This window comes from Oncorhynchus keta, chromosome 25, assembly GCF_023373465.1.
Source record: "Oncorhynchus keta strain PuntledgeMale-10-30-2019 chromosome 25, Oket_V2, whole genome shotgun sequence".
In the NCBI taxonomy this organism is placed as follows: domain Eukaryota; kingdom Metazoa; phylum Chordata; class Actinopteri; order Salmoniformes; family Salmonidae; genus Oncorhynchus; species Oncorhynchus keta.
In genome coordinates, this window is record NC_068445.1 from 8,836,952 (window position 1) to 8,852,431 (window position 15,480).

The 15,480-nt window shown below is 45.3% G+C and overlaps 1 protein-coding gene across 1 annotated transcript in view; it reads left to right on the forward strand.

The window, feature by feature from the left end:
- The window catches only part of LOC118357824 (transient receptor potential cation channel subfamily M member 6-like), an 85,191-nt gene that overhangs the window by 60,863 nt on the left and 8,848 nt on the right, over window positions 1–15,480 (forward strand). The window contains exons 20-30 of the mRNA XM_052479984.1: window positions 3,664–3,838; window positions 3,996–4,110; window positions 4,271–4,467; window positions 4,799–4,931; window positions 5,029–6,065; window positions 7,083–7,183; window positions 7,438–7,531; window positions 7,888–7,934; window positions 9,776–9,831; window positions 10,256–10,281; window positions 10,491–10,511. Coding sequence (XP_052335944.1) covers window positions 3,664–3,838; window positions 3,996–4,110; window positions 4,271–4,467; window positions 4,799–4,931; window positions 5,029–6,065; window positions 7,083–7,183; window positions 7,438–7,531; window positions 7,888–7,934; window positions 9,776–9,831; window positions 10,256–10,281; window positions 10,491–10,511 — 2,002 coding nt within the window. The remainder of the gene's footprint in view (window positions 1–3,663; window positions 3,839–3,995; window positions 4,111–4,270; window positions 4,468–4,798; window positions 4,932–5,028; window positions 6,066–7,082; window positions 7,184–7,437; window positions 7,532–7,887; window positions 7,935–9,775; window positions 9,832–10,255; window positions 10,282–10,490; window positions 10,512–15,480) is intronic.

The following is a 15,480-nucleotide window of genomic DNA, read 5'->3' on the forward strand; positions in this document are numbered from 1 at the left end:
AACATCACATAGACAATAACCCACGAACCACAATACAAAACAGGCTACCTAAATATGGTTCCCAATCAGAGACAACGACAAACACTTGCCACTGATTGAGAACCATATCAGGCCAAAACACATAGAAACAGACTAACTAGACATGCAACATAGAATGATGACTCATATCACACCCTGAACAAACAAAACATAGAAACAAACAATGCAAATAATGGTCAGAGTGTGACAGTACCACCCCCTCCCCCTTAAGGGAGGGTCTGGGTGGGCATCTGGCCGGGGTGGCGGCTCTGGCGCGGGACGTGGACCCCACTCCACCATAGTCATTTCCCTCTTCAAGGGCCCCTTTAGAGTGGCGACCCTCGCCTCCGACCTTGGGTCTAAGACCCTAATTAAAGGCGCCTCTGGACTGAGGGGCAGCTCCGGACTGGCTGATGGCTCTGGCAGCTCCTGGCTGGCTGACGGCTCTGGCAGCTCCTGGCTGGTTGGCGGCTCAGGACAGACGGGAGACTCTGGCGGCTCAGGACAGACGGGAGACTCTGGCGGCTCAGGACAGACGGGAGACTCTGGCGGCTCAGGACAGACGGGAGACTCTGGCGGCTCAGGACAGACGGGAGACTCTGGCGGCTCAGGACAGACGGGAGACTCTGTCGGCTCAGGACAGACGGGAGACTCTGGCGGCTCAGGACAGACGGAAGACTCTGGCGGCTCAGGACAGACGGGAGACTCTGGCGGCTCAGGACAGACGGCAGACTCTGGCGGCTCAGGACAGACGGGAGACTCTGGCGGCTCAGGACAGACGGGAGACTCTGGCGGCTCAGGACAGACGGAAGACTCTGGCGGCTCAGGACAGACGGGAGACTCTGGCGGCTCAGGACAGACGGGAGACTCTGGCGGCTCAGGACAGACGGGAGACTCTGGCGGCGCTGGGCAGGAGGAAGGCTCTGGCTGGAGGCGGGAGCACCTGTAGGGATGAGCGGGAGCAGCCTGCGGGGGCTGCCACCGGGGATGAGCACCGGAGAGACCAGCCTGGTGCGGGGGCCTGGTTGAATGCTCCCCATAACCAGGCCAGGCTGGTGCCACTGGGCTGTGCCACCGGGGACACCATGCCTAAGGCTGGTGCCATGTATGCCAGCCCGAGGTGACGCACTGGAGACCAGATGCATAGAGCCGGCTTCATGGCACCTGGCTCGATGCCCACTCTAGCCCGTCCGATACGAGGAGCTGGAATGTACCGAACCGGGCTATGCACACGCACCAGGGACACAGTGCGCTCCACCTCATAACACGGTGCCTGCCCGGTTCCTCACTCTCCCCGGTAAGCACAGGAAGTTGGCGCAGGTCTCCTACCTGGCTTCGCCAACCTCCCTGTGTCCCTCCCCCCAATACATTTTTGGGGCTGCCTCTCGGGCTTCCAGCCACGCTGCCGTGCTGCCTCCTCATACCGGCGCCTCTCTGCTTTCTCTGCCTCCAGCTCTGCTTTGGGGCGGCGATATTCCCCTGGCTGTGCCCAGGGTCCTTCGCCGTCCAGAATCTCCTCCCAAGTCCAGGAGTCCTGCGTTGTTTGCCGCTGCTGCTGCTGGCCGTTACCACGCTGCTTGGTCCTTTGTTTGTGGGTTATTCTGTCACGATCGTCATATTGAGGAGACCAAAGCGCAGAGTGGTGTGAATACATACATTTAATTATAGACAAAAAAAACACGAAGTACACTAAACAAACAAAACAAACTTACCAGACAAACGTGACCGCTATAGAAACTGAGTACTAACATGCAACATCACATAGACAATAACCCACGAACCACAATACAAAACAGGCTACCGAAATATGGTTCCCAATCAGAGACAAAGACAATCACCTGCCACTGATTGAGAACCATATCAGGCCAAAACACATAGAAACAGACTAACTGGTCATGCAACATAGAATGCCCACTCATATCACACCCTGACCAAACAAAACATAGAAACAAACAACGTAAATAATGGTCAGAGTGTGTCACTCAAAGCCAGTTCCACTGCATTTGTCCATTGTTCCCTTCAAATCAGGGAGTGATTTAGCCTTGGGATATCAGGTGTGTGCAATTAATCATCAGGTAGAACAGAAAACCAGCATGCTCCGGACCTCGTAGGGTAAGAGTTGAATACCCCTGGTTTATAAGGACCCAAAGGGATGCACGTTGTAGTTCTAGTCTAGCAATGAAATATCTGATAAAGCGAATCAAGGACTTGTTGATGAGAATCAGGGATTTTATTTTGTTGCTTGGACAACTAAAATGTGCACCCTTGTGTGACGCCCTAGCACCAGGATAAAACAAACGGACTTGTGCCTCATAGGGATGTAACGGTCATGGAATTTTGGATAACATTTATTGGTCAGCCTGTGGTCACCATTATAGAATTAGTAGAACCGGCGTCCCCATTCAAATAAATGATGGCATAATGGGTGTACTGGTGGCCATTGCGAGTGTACCCATAGGATCAAAGCAGGAAATAAAAGCAGGAAGTGTACCCATCAATATGTCCTATGATTTGCGATTTGTGATGTGATTACTATGGAAATTACCAGCCAGCCATGGCGGGGGAGTTTATTAGCCAAATTTCCAGGCTTAGATGTTCCAAGCCCGTTCTATTCATTATATTTCTAGGTGTGCTGCTGCTGCAGGGAGCGGGGCGTTGCCTAGGCTTGTTTCAGCAAGGAGCAACAAAGTTTCATTATGTTGTAAAGAGTCCATGTTACCGCAGAAACGGGCTCAACCGCACAAATGCCTGGCCATCTCTTCTTCAGTCAGCTGTTCGTTCCACAAAAAAAGGAAACAGTTACGACGGTTATTTTATTTTCATGGTGGTCTTCATACATAACCGTTGGTTACATAGTTATACAGTAATTGTGCCAGCCCTAATGCCACAGCATAGGGAAGTATTCAGACCCCTTTACTTGGTGGAGGCCCCTGTGTTCTTGGGGACCTTCAACGCTGCAGACATTTTTTGGTAACCTTTCCCAGATCTGTGCCTCGACGCAATCCTGTCTCGGAACTGTACGGACAATTACTTCGTCCTCACGGCTTGGTTTTTGCTCTGACACGCGCTGTCAACTGTGGGACCTTATATAGACAGGTGTGGGCATTTCCGAATCATGTCCAATCAATTGAATTTACCACAGGTGTAAAAACAAGGATGATCAATGGAAACCGGATGCACCTGATCTCAAGTTCGAGTCTCATAGCGAAGGTCTGAATACTTATGTAAATAAGGTATTTCAGTTTGACATTTTTTATACATTTGCAAACATTTCTAAAAACCTGTTTTCACTTTGTCATTATGGGATATTGTGTGTAGATTGATGAGGATGTATTTTTATTTGATCAATTTTTGAATAAGTCTGTAACGGAACAAAATGTGGAAAAGGGTCAAGGGGTCTGAATACCTTCCAAATGCACTGTAGTTCTAAAAAGGGCTTAAAATTGAACATTTTATTGTGATAAAAAACAAAAAAAACAATGTGTGATACAAATGTAAAAAGTCAAACATCCTTCCTTTCAATTAAGTTTCCATGTGAGAATTGCCAGAACACTCTGAGATAACCAAAATTATTTACCACTCCCGCTTGCGTGGAATCGCCCATTTTAAAATATTTTCCTCTATGTTCTCGACCCATCTGCTCAGACCAGTAACATGTTTTACATTGTGGTCATGATGGCCATCGTGCTGCTGAGTTTCGGGGTGTCCAGGAAGGCCATCTTGTCTCCAGACGAAGCTCCGTCATGGAGCCTGCTCAAAGATGTGGTCAACCAGCCGTACTGGATGATGTTTGGAGAAGGGTACCCCGATGAAATAGACGGTGAGTAACTACTAACCGGTGACCAGTTACAGTTGTGCTTCCGTTTGGTTGGAGTTGCTTGCAACACCAGAGTTGTGGGGGTGACTCCTGTATGGGCCACAGTCAATGGGAATATGGTGCCATTTGAGACCCCTTGTCCCTTTTGTGTTTATGGCAGCCTGTGCAGAAGGCAAGCCGTGTGCCCCCGGGGCTTTCCTCCACCCTTTCCTCCAGGCCGTCTACCTCTTCTTCCAGTACCTCATCATGGTCAATGTCCTCCTTGCCCTTCTCAAGTAGGGACTCTAAACCCTCCATTAAAAAATATAAATTATCTTTTGAATCTGTCTTTCTCTGCCTGATTGTGTCTTCCTGTTTATGCTTTTATGTACAAATAGGGTTTTGCAGCATCTCTCAGTGCTTTACGGTTTGTTATGGATCTTTTTTTTTTGACAGCAATGTCTACTTTAAAATGAAGTCCACGTCCAAAAAGCTGTGGATGTACAACCGTTACCGTTACATTATGACCTATCAGGAGAAGCCGTGGCTGCCCCCGCCCCTCATCAGCCTGAGTCACGTGACCCTGTGTGTGACCGCCATTTACCGGAAACACAGGGGCTTATCTGAGAAGGAGAGGGACTCCTGTCGGCTTAGTGAGTGTGTGTGTGTGTGTGTGTGTGTGTGTGTGTGTGTGTGTGTGTGTGTGTGTGTGTGTGTGTGTGTGTGTGTGTGTGTGTGTGTGTGTGTGTGTGTGTGTGTGTGTGTGTGTGTGTGTGTGTGTGTGTGTGTGTGTGTGTGTGTGTGTGGGGGCGCGTGTTTTTGGATGAGTACAACTAATTTAACCTTAGTCTCCTATGCTGTTGTTCTATGACAGTATTGATTCAAAGAATTTCCACGTGGTAGGAAAATGCTACAGTACTTCTAAGTGAGTGTATGTGTGTTTGAAATATGGACTTGTTTGTAATCTTTCTCTCCCTCTGTCAGAGCTTTACCTCGGCCGAGAGGAGCTGAAGAGGCTTCATGAGTTTGAGGATAGGTGTGTGATAGCGTATTTCCACAAGAAAAAACAAGATGTTCTCTGCAGCCAGATCCACAGGATCCGAGCCACTGCAGAAAGGTGAGACTGAGATTTCGATAGCCATAGAGTTTTCAATAGCCATAGAGATACCCTTTTTGTGACTCCCCTGAATGTCTCTGTGTCCTTGACCTGACAGGACTGATGAGATGGGTGTAGTTATTGGTGAGGTGTCTGAAAGGGTCCATTTCATCCAGGACAGCCTGCAGGTGCTGGACAGCCAGCTGGGCCAGCTGCAGGTCCTGTCCGCCCTGGCCGTGGACACCCTCACCCTACTGTCGGCCTCTGACAGCCTGCAGCAGAAGGAAGCCCACCTGGGACATTGCCGGCCAATTGCCCACTCCCATCACCACTCACCCAACAGCTGTACCCTCCCCCACATTGACATCACGCCCTGCCACACACCCAAGGCCTACCACAGCACCCCACCCTCCCTGCTGTGGGGCCTCACCTCCCTCAGCCACCGTCCGCCACTGGAGTGGCACCCGGGAACATGGGGGGACAGTGTCCGTGAGGGGTGGGTGGCTGGCGAGACAAAAGAGGAAGAGGAGGTACAGAGTATCATGGTGCATCACGGTGGCGAGGTATGGCCGGTTGGTTTTGGCTTTGGCTCGCATGACTCTCTCCCTCACCTGGGCGGTGCAGGGCTCAGAGACAAGACCCCCTGTGAGTCACTCGGGCCTTCCCACTGTGGCTCTCCCCTGCACCCCTGGACCTGGGCTGTAGAGGGTTCTCTGGAACCCCCCCACTGCAAACCCTGGGCCTACTACGACCCTGAGATGTGCATGGAGGAGGACAAAGAGGGGGAGGTTGGGCAGCCCTTTAATGTGGATGTGTCGAGGGCCTCTAGCCATGACTTTCTGTTGTTGGACCCCCAGGACGAGAGAGGCTGTGGGGCCATGGGTTTGGTGAACCCTTCCTTCTGTAAGGATGACGACCCTGGGGCAGCTAGCTCCAGACTGGGCCAGTGGGGCAGGAAGTGTCCTCATCGGTGGACATGTCTGTCCAAGGACCAGCCGCATAGACACAGGCGCTCTCCTTCCTCTAGCATGGAGAACATGGCTCTATCTAATCCCTCCCTGAGGCCATTACAAGCCTCTTTCCCCGCCCTCGACTGCCTATCAGGGGAGCGGAGCTTCACAGCTGACATACCCCTTGGCTGCAGTAAAAGCAGAGGTACTGTACTACCCTCTTATGCTTGGTGAGCATTAGCAACAACGTGCAAAGAAGGCTCAGTAACCCAATATTTTATTTTGTCATCACATTTGTACTATGTACCTCATTTCAAATCAAATCAAATGTTTGTCACATGCATTCGTAAACAACAGGTGTAGACTAACAATGAAGTGCTTCTTAATGGGCCCTTCCCAACAATGCAGAAAGAAAAACATGAGAAATAGTAGAAAAACAACAACACAAGGAATAAATAAATACATCACGAGGAACGGTAACTTGGCTTTATACACGGGGTACCAGTACTGAGTCGATGTGCAGGGGTGCGAGGTGATTGAGCTAGATATGTACATATAGGTAGGGATAAAGTGACTAGGCAACGGGATAGATAATATACAGTAACAGCAGTGTGCAGTATTTGATGAGGCTAAATAGTTTGTGCAAAAAGGGTCAATGTAGCTATTGGTTAACTATTTAACTAACTATTTAGCTGTAGGCCATCATTGTAAATAAGAATGTGTTATTAACTGACTTGCCTAGTTAAATAAAGGTTAAATAAAACAATTCTAAAATTAAAAGCAGTTTTATAGCTTAGGGATAGGAGCTGTTCAGTGGTACCGCTTACCTGTGGTAGCAGAGAGAATGGTCTATGACTTGGGTGGCTGGAGTCTTTGACAATTTTTAGGGCCTTAGGGCCTTCCTCTGACACCGCCTGGTATAGAGGTCCTGGATGGTTCTCTTCGGCCCCAGTGATGTACTGGGCCGTCCGCACTACCCTCTGTGGCGCCTTGCAGTCGGATGCCAAGCGGTTGCCATACGAAGCAGTGATATAGCCAGTCAAGATGTTCTCAATGGTACAGATGTGAATGCTACGGGACGATAGTCATTTAGACAGGTTAACTTGACGTTACCTTGGCCACATACCCATATACGAGTACAATACCCATAAAGTAAAGATTCCACTAATCCATTTCCCAATGCATCTCTAGTGATTCTACCTGTCCTGGTTGTGTTTTGCAGAGTGGTCCAAGTCGTCTGACCTGGCGATGACCTCAGGGAGCAGAGAGAGGTGTCAGGCCAGGAAAACAGTCAAGATTTTGGAAGGGAGTTCTTCAGATGCTGTAAGACAGACAGACAGACAGACAGACAGACAGACAGACAGACAGACAGACAGACAGACAGACAGACGTCTGAACACTGAATCTGTTCAATCATAGACTCAAACTGCATCAGCCATTTACTAATAGGTCCTGCACAGTGCCAGTCTAACGGAGCCGTAGCTATTTATATCAGTACATGTAAAGCTGTGTATAGCCCATGTAAATTGATTGATTTGAGATGACCCTTCATTGACCTCTTTGCTCTGGTGAAACAGGTGGACTCTTACCTTTCTGACGTGTGCAGGAAGAGGAGGCGCAGGGGAGGAGAGCCTGTGTGCTGGTCTGCATCTGCTAGCCTCAACAAGTTCGGTATGTGTCAATGAGCAGTTCCCATAGAGACAGAAACAGGGCACACCTTTCTTTGCCATAGATCACTTCTGTGACAGCATTGTAAAGCTGCACTCCATCTCTATGACAGTGCTCTACCCAAAATGTCAGAATGTACCCGAACCTAAAGCTATGGATATATCCTACACTCTTAGGAAAAAAGGTTACAAAACGATTCTTCGGCTGTCCCCATAGGAGAACCCTTTTTGGTTGCAGGTAGAAGGCTTTTCTGTTTCCATGTAGAACCCTCCATGTAGAACCCTCTGACTTCATATCAGCTTTTGACGATTCACCATTATCTTTTCACCAAACACCCTCTGATGTCAATATTGTTACAGATTTGGAACCCCTGGATACTTTGCAGAAAGAGCATTTTTCACGTCAGGTAAGATTTGATGTTGTGTATAAGCAGTTATATTTCCTGAATTATAAACATGTTAAAGGTCCAATGCAGTCATTTTTATCTCAATATCAATTAATTTCTGGGTAACAATTAAGTACCTTAACTGTGATTGTTTTCAGTTAAAATGGTTAAAAAATATATATATATTAAAAAATAGCTTCTTAGCAAAGGGCAATTTCTCAAGGAATAATTTTTCTAGGACAGAACATTTGCTGTTATTCGCAGAGCAGTTTGGAATTCTTTCGTATTTGTCTATTAACTCATTTACTGTGTAGTGATGTCGTCTTGGAAGGCCAAAACGCCATCCCACCTAAACAGGCTGAAATGTCAGTCTTTTCAAACAGCTCTTACACTAGAAGGTCATTATCATAATTTTCACAAATTCATAGTATTATTCCAACCTCGTAGTGTGAAAATATATACAAAAAACAGTGAAATCATGTTTTTGACTGCCATGGGCCCTTAAGTAATAAAACCGTGGAGATGTATACTGTATAGCGATATCTCTATAAGGGTTGAAGACTGTTTAAAGATGTTCAGCTAAAACTATGGCTGCGTTCCAAGCTGACTACATTGCAGTTGCCTGCCAGATCTCACAGCGTCTGGATAGTTGTTTAATTATCAGCTAACCATATCATATGACATACGGTACATTGTGAACGTCTACTCACCCTTGCAATTTATATGTTTTTGCCTTAAATTTCTATTTTCCCCACCACTGATCTACAGTTTACTCCACATTTAAGTGAAATAAAAACTGTCATCAGAAATGAATACAATTTTCTTAACAAAGACGTTGTGATTGCAAAGGTCTTCACACCCCAGGAGCAAATATTTTCATAAAGAATCACAATTTCTTGATTGGTGTCCATCTGTTTGCAAAAGTAGTGGCTCTCTTGATTTGAGAGCAACTTCCTCTGCCTGTCAAGTATCAAGGTAAGACCCAAGTGCAGACGGAGTTGAAGTAACAATGTTCATTGTTACAACAGGGGCAGGCAAACGACAGGTCATGGCAGGTAGGGGTCGATAATCCAGAGTAGGAGCAAAGATGCAGGACGGCAGGCAGGCTCAGGGACGGGCAGAGTGGTCAGGAGGGCGGGTACAGGGTCAAGGGTCAAAAACCAGGAGGACGGGAAAAAGAGAGACTGGGAAAAGACAGGAGCTGACAGGACAAACGCTGGTAAGTTTGACAAAAAAAGACGAACTGGCCCAGACTGACAGGAAACACAGGTATAAATTCCCAGGAAATAAGTGGGGAAGATTGGTGACACTTGGAGGGGGGGGGGGACAGGTGAAACAAGGACATGTGAAACTAATCAGGGCGTGACACTGCCTCTATAACGTCAGAGGATAGTGTATAGAGAATTCTGCCATACATCAATCATTTCCAAACAAACTGACTGAGCAATTTTGACCAAAAACAATGGATATATGTTGGCCTAAAAGTTGTACATAATTGGTGGAATATTATTCAAAATGATTCATAGCTGCAATTGCAGCAAGTATTAACTCTGGGGTGTGAAGACCTTTGCAATCAAGATATCAGTTAGTTATTATTGTTAGTCATTTTTTAAATGTTTTATACATTTTCCTTCACTTTGAAAATGTGGAGTAAATTGTGTAGATCGGAAAAAAAAAATCGAATTTAATCCCTTTTTAAATAAAAATTTAAGCAGTATGTGCAAACTGTGCAAGGGGATGTGTAGACTTTCACTAGGCACTGTAGCATTCTGATGCCCGACTGTGCAGTCGATGACATAGCAATCAACTATTGGTTGATGCAATGCAACAACTGTTATGTATGTTCTGCTCTTCTCCTGTAGGATTCTAGTCAGTCCGTGTTGACCAGCTGGGCCTGCTCTGTCAGCCGCAGGTCCTCGTAAGTCTGCATGTGGCGGGATGAGCTTATGAGATCACATGTATTGTACATGGACCCTTTTTACACTATCCCGATTCGGCTTAGTAGTGTAAAAAGTCCAAATGGAGTCCGACCTGGGTTCAAAAATGTTCTTGAACTTTCAAATACTTTTGAGCGTTTGATTGAGCCTACCTGGAGTGACAGATGAGCGGGGTTTACAGTTTTTGTACTATCCCATTGGTTCCATTGCGGCAGACAAGATCAATCAACCACAGCTAGTGATTTGCTAGCAGTTAACTAGCAGTTAGTAATTGAAGGTAAACACATTTGATCTCAGGTCTGCATGGAGTAGTGCTGGAATTGTGGAGAAAGTAGTCATTGTGGAAGTACTGAAGTTGTGTATAGTAGGCTAGTTTTATCTGTTCTGTATGTTCTTCTGTTGTAGAGTGCAGGGTGGGATCACACCTGAAGGTAGGCAACCTGACTCGTGTCTAGATAAATTGCTTGTATATAAAAAATGTATATATTCGTTTTCACTCTCATTCTTTTTCTCATCTTTCCCCTCTTCTGGAATATTCACCTTCCAAATCAAAGTCGTAATTGTTAACTGTAATTGTTCATTTTGTTCTGTTCTTTGTTGTTTACTCTGTGTTTGTCTGTTACATTTCAATCGATGGAAGACCTAGACCCACACTACTCAGGTACTCCTCAACAATCACATAAATCATATTTTAAAAATTATAGCTGCAAGCAGCAATGAACGGTGTTCACAGGTTGACAGATAGGACACAATATCAGTTGGATATCAAAGTAAGCACTTTATCATGTGGGAACTATCTTATTTTATGTGCAAACAGTGAAAGCATTACCATGTTTATCTCTCAATACCACACGGATGACACTAGCAGGACCAGATTACCGAATGGGCCGAAGGGCATGTGCCCTGTGGTCCCCGACCTCCAGGGGGCCCCCAACCAAATGTATTTATCATTTTTCGGGGTTGAGGTCGCCCCCCCCAGATAGCATATGATAGCAAAATGTGTAGAATAGCAGAAAATTAGCTTTAAAAATGCAAAATGTTAAAGGGTAATTTCACTGCTGCTCTATTCCACTATATATGTCCATTAATATGTTATTAACATATCATGTGTCATAAAAATAGATAACTTCACTACATGAGAATATTAGCGTTTCTGCATCTCATTTCCTTGTTGTAAGCCAACCACAATATCTAGAATTCATAGCGATTTCAGGACAAGTATCGCCCCGTTGAAGGTGGATCCAGTTGATGTGGAGAAATATCAAAATGTCTGTGTTTGTAACCAGCACTTTCGGCCAGAGGATTTCTAAACTGATGGGTTTTCCAGGTCGTCAAACATTGAAAAGTGAAGCTATTCCATCTATTTTCCCTTTCAAAAAAGAAGGCATCCGATCAGCCAGCATCAGCGCAGCAGAAAAGAAGTCATGCTGAGGTAAGGTAGCTAACATTACTTAGCTAACTAGCTAGCGAACTACATTTGTTTATCTAAACCAAAATCTAGCTAGCTAGCTAGATTTAATAATATGCTAGCTAGACATTCCAAAGCATATCAATATAATTAGCCAGCTGCTATCTGGCGACGTAGCTTTGCAAGCTATCGTTAGCTTCGTTAGATTATGTTAGTTACAGTCTACCGGACCGTATCTGGTCTAGCTAGCAACATCAAGCTCAACACTATGGCTCCATGATGAGCAGATACAGTGCATTCAGAAAGTAGTCAGACCCCTTGACTTTTCCCACATTTTGTTATGGTATAGCCTTATTCTTAAATTGATTAAATTAATTGTTTTCCTAATCAATCTGCACGCAATACCCCATAATGACAAAGCAAAAACATTTTTTTTTTAAACGTTGCAAATGTATTAAAACAAAAAAAAACAGAAATACCTTATTTACATAAGTATTCAGAGCCTTTGTTATGAGACTTGAAATTGAGATATTTCTACAACTTGATTGCAGTCCACCTGTAGTAAATGCAGGGTTGGTCCTACAAAGCCAGAGCCCCCTGATGGGAGAACATAATATACAAAGGAAATCTCAAAGCTACTAATGAGAACCTTGATGACCTTATACCTAGTCGGTGGGGATTCCGGTGGGGTACCCCCACCCAGGTAGTGGTAGTGCTGACAACACTGGCTCCTTTGGCTGAGAAGCAACCTCACACATGAATGGTCTCAGGATGCTTTACTGTTGGCATGACACAGGACTGATGGTAGCGCTCACTTTGTCTTCTCCGGACAAGCTTTTTTCCGGATGCCCCAAACAATCGGAAAGGGGATTCATCAGAGAAAATGACTTTAACCCAGTCCTCAGCAGTCCAATCCATGTACCTTTTGCAGAATATTAGTCTGTCCCTGATGTTTTTCCTGTAGAGAAGTGGCTTCTTTGCTGCCCTTCTTGACACCAGGCCATCCTCCAAAAGTCTTTGTCTCACTGTGCGTGCAGATGCACGCACACCTGCCTGCTGCCATTCCTGAGCAAGCTCTGTACTGGTGGTGCCCCGATCCCGCAGCTGAATCAACTTTAGGAGATGGTCCTGGCGCTTGCTGGACTTTCTTGGGGGCCCTGAAGCCTTCTTCACAACAATTGAACCGCTCTCCTTGAAGTTGTTGATGATCCGATAAATGGTTGGTTTAGGTGGAGTCTTACTTGCAGCAATATCCTTGCCTGTGAAGCCCTTTTTGTGCAAAGCAAATGATGACGGCACGTGTTTCCTTGCAGGTAACCATGGTTGACAGAGGAAGAACAATGATTCCAAGCACCACCCTGAAGCTTCCAGTCTGTTATTTGAACTCAGTCAGCATGACAGAGTGATCTCCAGCCTTGTCCTCGTCAACACTCACACCAGTATTAACGAGAGAATCACTGACATGATGTCAGCCTTTTGTGGCAGGGCTGAAATGCAGTGTAAATGTTTTTGGGGGATTCAATTAATTTGCATGGCAAAGAGGAACTTTGCAATTAAATGCGTTTCATCTGATCATTCTTCATAACATTCTGGAGTATATGCAAATTGTCATCATACAAACCGAGGCAGAAGACTTTGTGAAAATTAATATCTGTGTAATTCTCAAAACTTTTGGCCATGACTGTACACTACCATTCAAAAGTTTGGGATCACTTAGAAATGTCCTTGTTTTTGAAAGAAAAACAAAACATTTTGTCCATTAAAATAACATACAGTTGATCAGAAATACAGTGTAAACATTGTTAATGTTCTAAATGACTATTGTAGCTGGAAACGGCTGATTTTTTTATGGAATATATACATAGGCGAACAGAGGCCCATTATCAGCAACCATCACTCCTGTGTTCCAATGGCACGTTGTGTTAGCTAATCCAAGTTTATCATTTTAAAAGGCTAATTGATCATTAGAAAACCCTTTTGCAATTATGTTAGCACAGCTGAAAACTGTTGTCCTGATTAAAGAAGCAATAAAACTGGCCTTCTTTGGACTAGTTGAGTATCTGGAGCATCAGCATTTGTGGGTTCGATTACAGGCTCAAAATGGCCAGAAACAAAGTACTTTCTTCTGAAACTCATCAGTCTATCCTTGTTCTGAGAAATTAAGACTATACCATGTGAGAAATTGCCAAGAAACTGAAGATCTAGTACAACGCTATGTACTACTCCCTTCACAGTACAGCGCAAACTGGCACTAACCAGAATAGAAAGAGGAGTGGGAGGCCCCGGTGCACAACTAAGCAAAAGGACAAGTACATTAGAGTGTTAGTTTGAGAAGCAGACGCCTCACAAGTCCTCAACAGGCAGCTTAGTTAAATAGTACCCGCAAAACACCTGTCTCAATGTCAACAGTGAAGAGGCGACTCTGGGATGCTGGCCTTGTAGGCAGAGTTCCTCTGTTCAGTGTCTGTGTTCTTTTGCCCATCTTAATCCTTTCTTTTTATTGATCAGTCGGAGATATGCCTTTTTTTTGCGACAAAAAATTGAAGAATGGGAGAAACTCCCCAGATACATGTGTGCCAAACTTGTAGCGCCATACCGAAGAAGACTCAAGGCTGTAATCGCTACCAAAGGTGCTTCAACAAAGTACTGAGTAAAGGGTCTGAATACTTATGTAAATGTTATATTTCATTTTTTTGCAAACATTTCTAGAAACCTGTTTTTGCTTTCTTATTATGGGGTATTGTGTGTAGATTGAAGAGGGGAAAAAGCTATTTCATCACTTTTAGAATAAGGTTGTAACGTAACAATGTGAAAAAAGTCAATGGGTCTGAATACTTTCCGAATGCATTGTAAATATACTGAGGCATAAACATGGTCCATGTTTTGTTGTCATAGTTTGTGTATTCACAAGTAAGCTACAACTTCTACTGTAGTTTGTCTGTATTGTCTGTATTGTGGAGACTAAGTTGATTGTTCATGCAAGACTTGAAGTCTAATTTGCATAAAATAAGGTCTTGGTTACTGACTGGTTTCTATTGGGGGTGCGTATTGTGTGGAGGGGATGGTGTGGGGAGACTGACTGTGTCTTGTGGAGGTGGGTATTGTGTGGAGGGGATGGTGTGGGGAGACTGACTGGTGTCTATTGGAGGTGGGTATTGTGTGGAGGGGATGGTGTGGGGAGACTGACTGGTGTCTTGTGGAGGTGGGTATTGTGTGGAGGGGATGGTGTGGGGAGACTGACTGGTGTCTTGTGGAGGTGGGTATTGTGTGGAGGGGATGGTGTGGGGAGACTGACTGGTGTCTTGTGGAGGTGGGTATTGTGTGGAGGGGATGGTGTGGGGAGACTGACTGTGTCTTGTGGAGGTGGGTATTGTGTGGAGGGGATGGTGTGGGGAGACTGACTGGTGTCTTGTGGAGGTGGGTATTGTGTGGAGGGGATGGTGTGGGGAGACTGACTGGTGTCTTGTGGAGGTGGGTATTGTGTGGAGGGGATGGTGTGGGGAGACTGACTGGTGTCTGTTGGAGGTCTTTCCAGGACACTTGCAGTACAAACAAATCTTCTGCAAGTGGTAGAAGCAGTGGGGGCTGAACAAAGTGTACAAGCCCAGAACCCACCACTACATGGAGAGGCTTTTCCACCTCGTTGTGAAGTGCAGAAAGGACCAGATAGATGTCTACAAGGAGGCAGAGTCACAGCTCCCCAAAGCCAACATCGCCACAGCGCCAAAACCTGCTAAACCATTACCCAACACAAGAGTCGCACCAGTTTAAGAACATTCTGGAACCTGCTGCAATGTTCAACCAACACAACCTCCATATTCAGTTAGACAGATGTTGTAGTATAATATAGAATACCTATTATGCTCCCAACTGCATTGTGGTATAGATATTACTAGCTGTACATATGTATATAATTGTGTTTTATATAAGTACTGTCAACTGACTAAATGATTCCAGCTGCATCAGAAACCAATAAAGTGAGTGACTTCAACTTGTGGATCAGTTCATTGTGATGTCCATGAAATGTATTTGGATAAACTAGCTCCAATCTCACTGCTGAAACAAATGATGCAGGAAGTTGGTGTATCATTTACATTTTAATTTCTTCGCAAGTAATATTGACAGTCTGTCAATATAGAAAATAAGTAGACATGGCTTATTTGCTCTAGAGACTGAAGTGAGTTTACAAAGCAGTATGCAGGAACAGTTATGGCAATGTTGC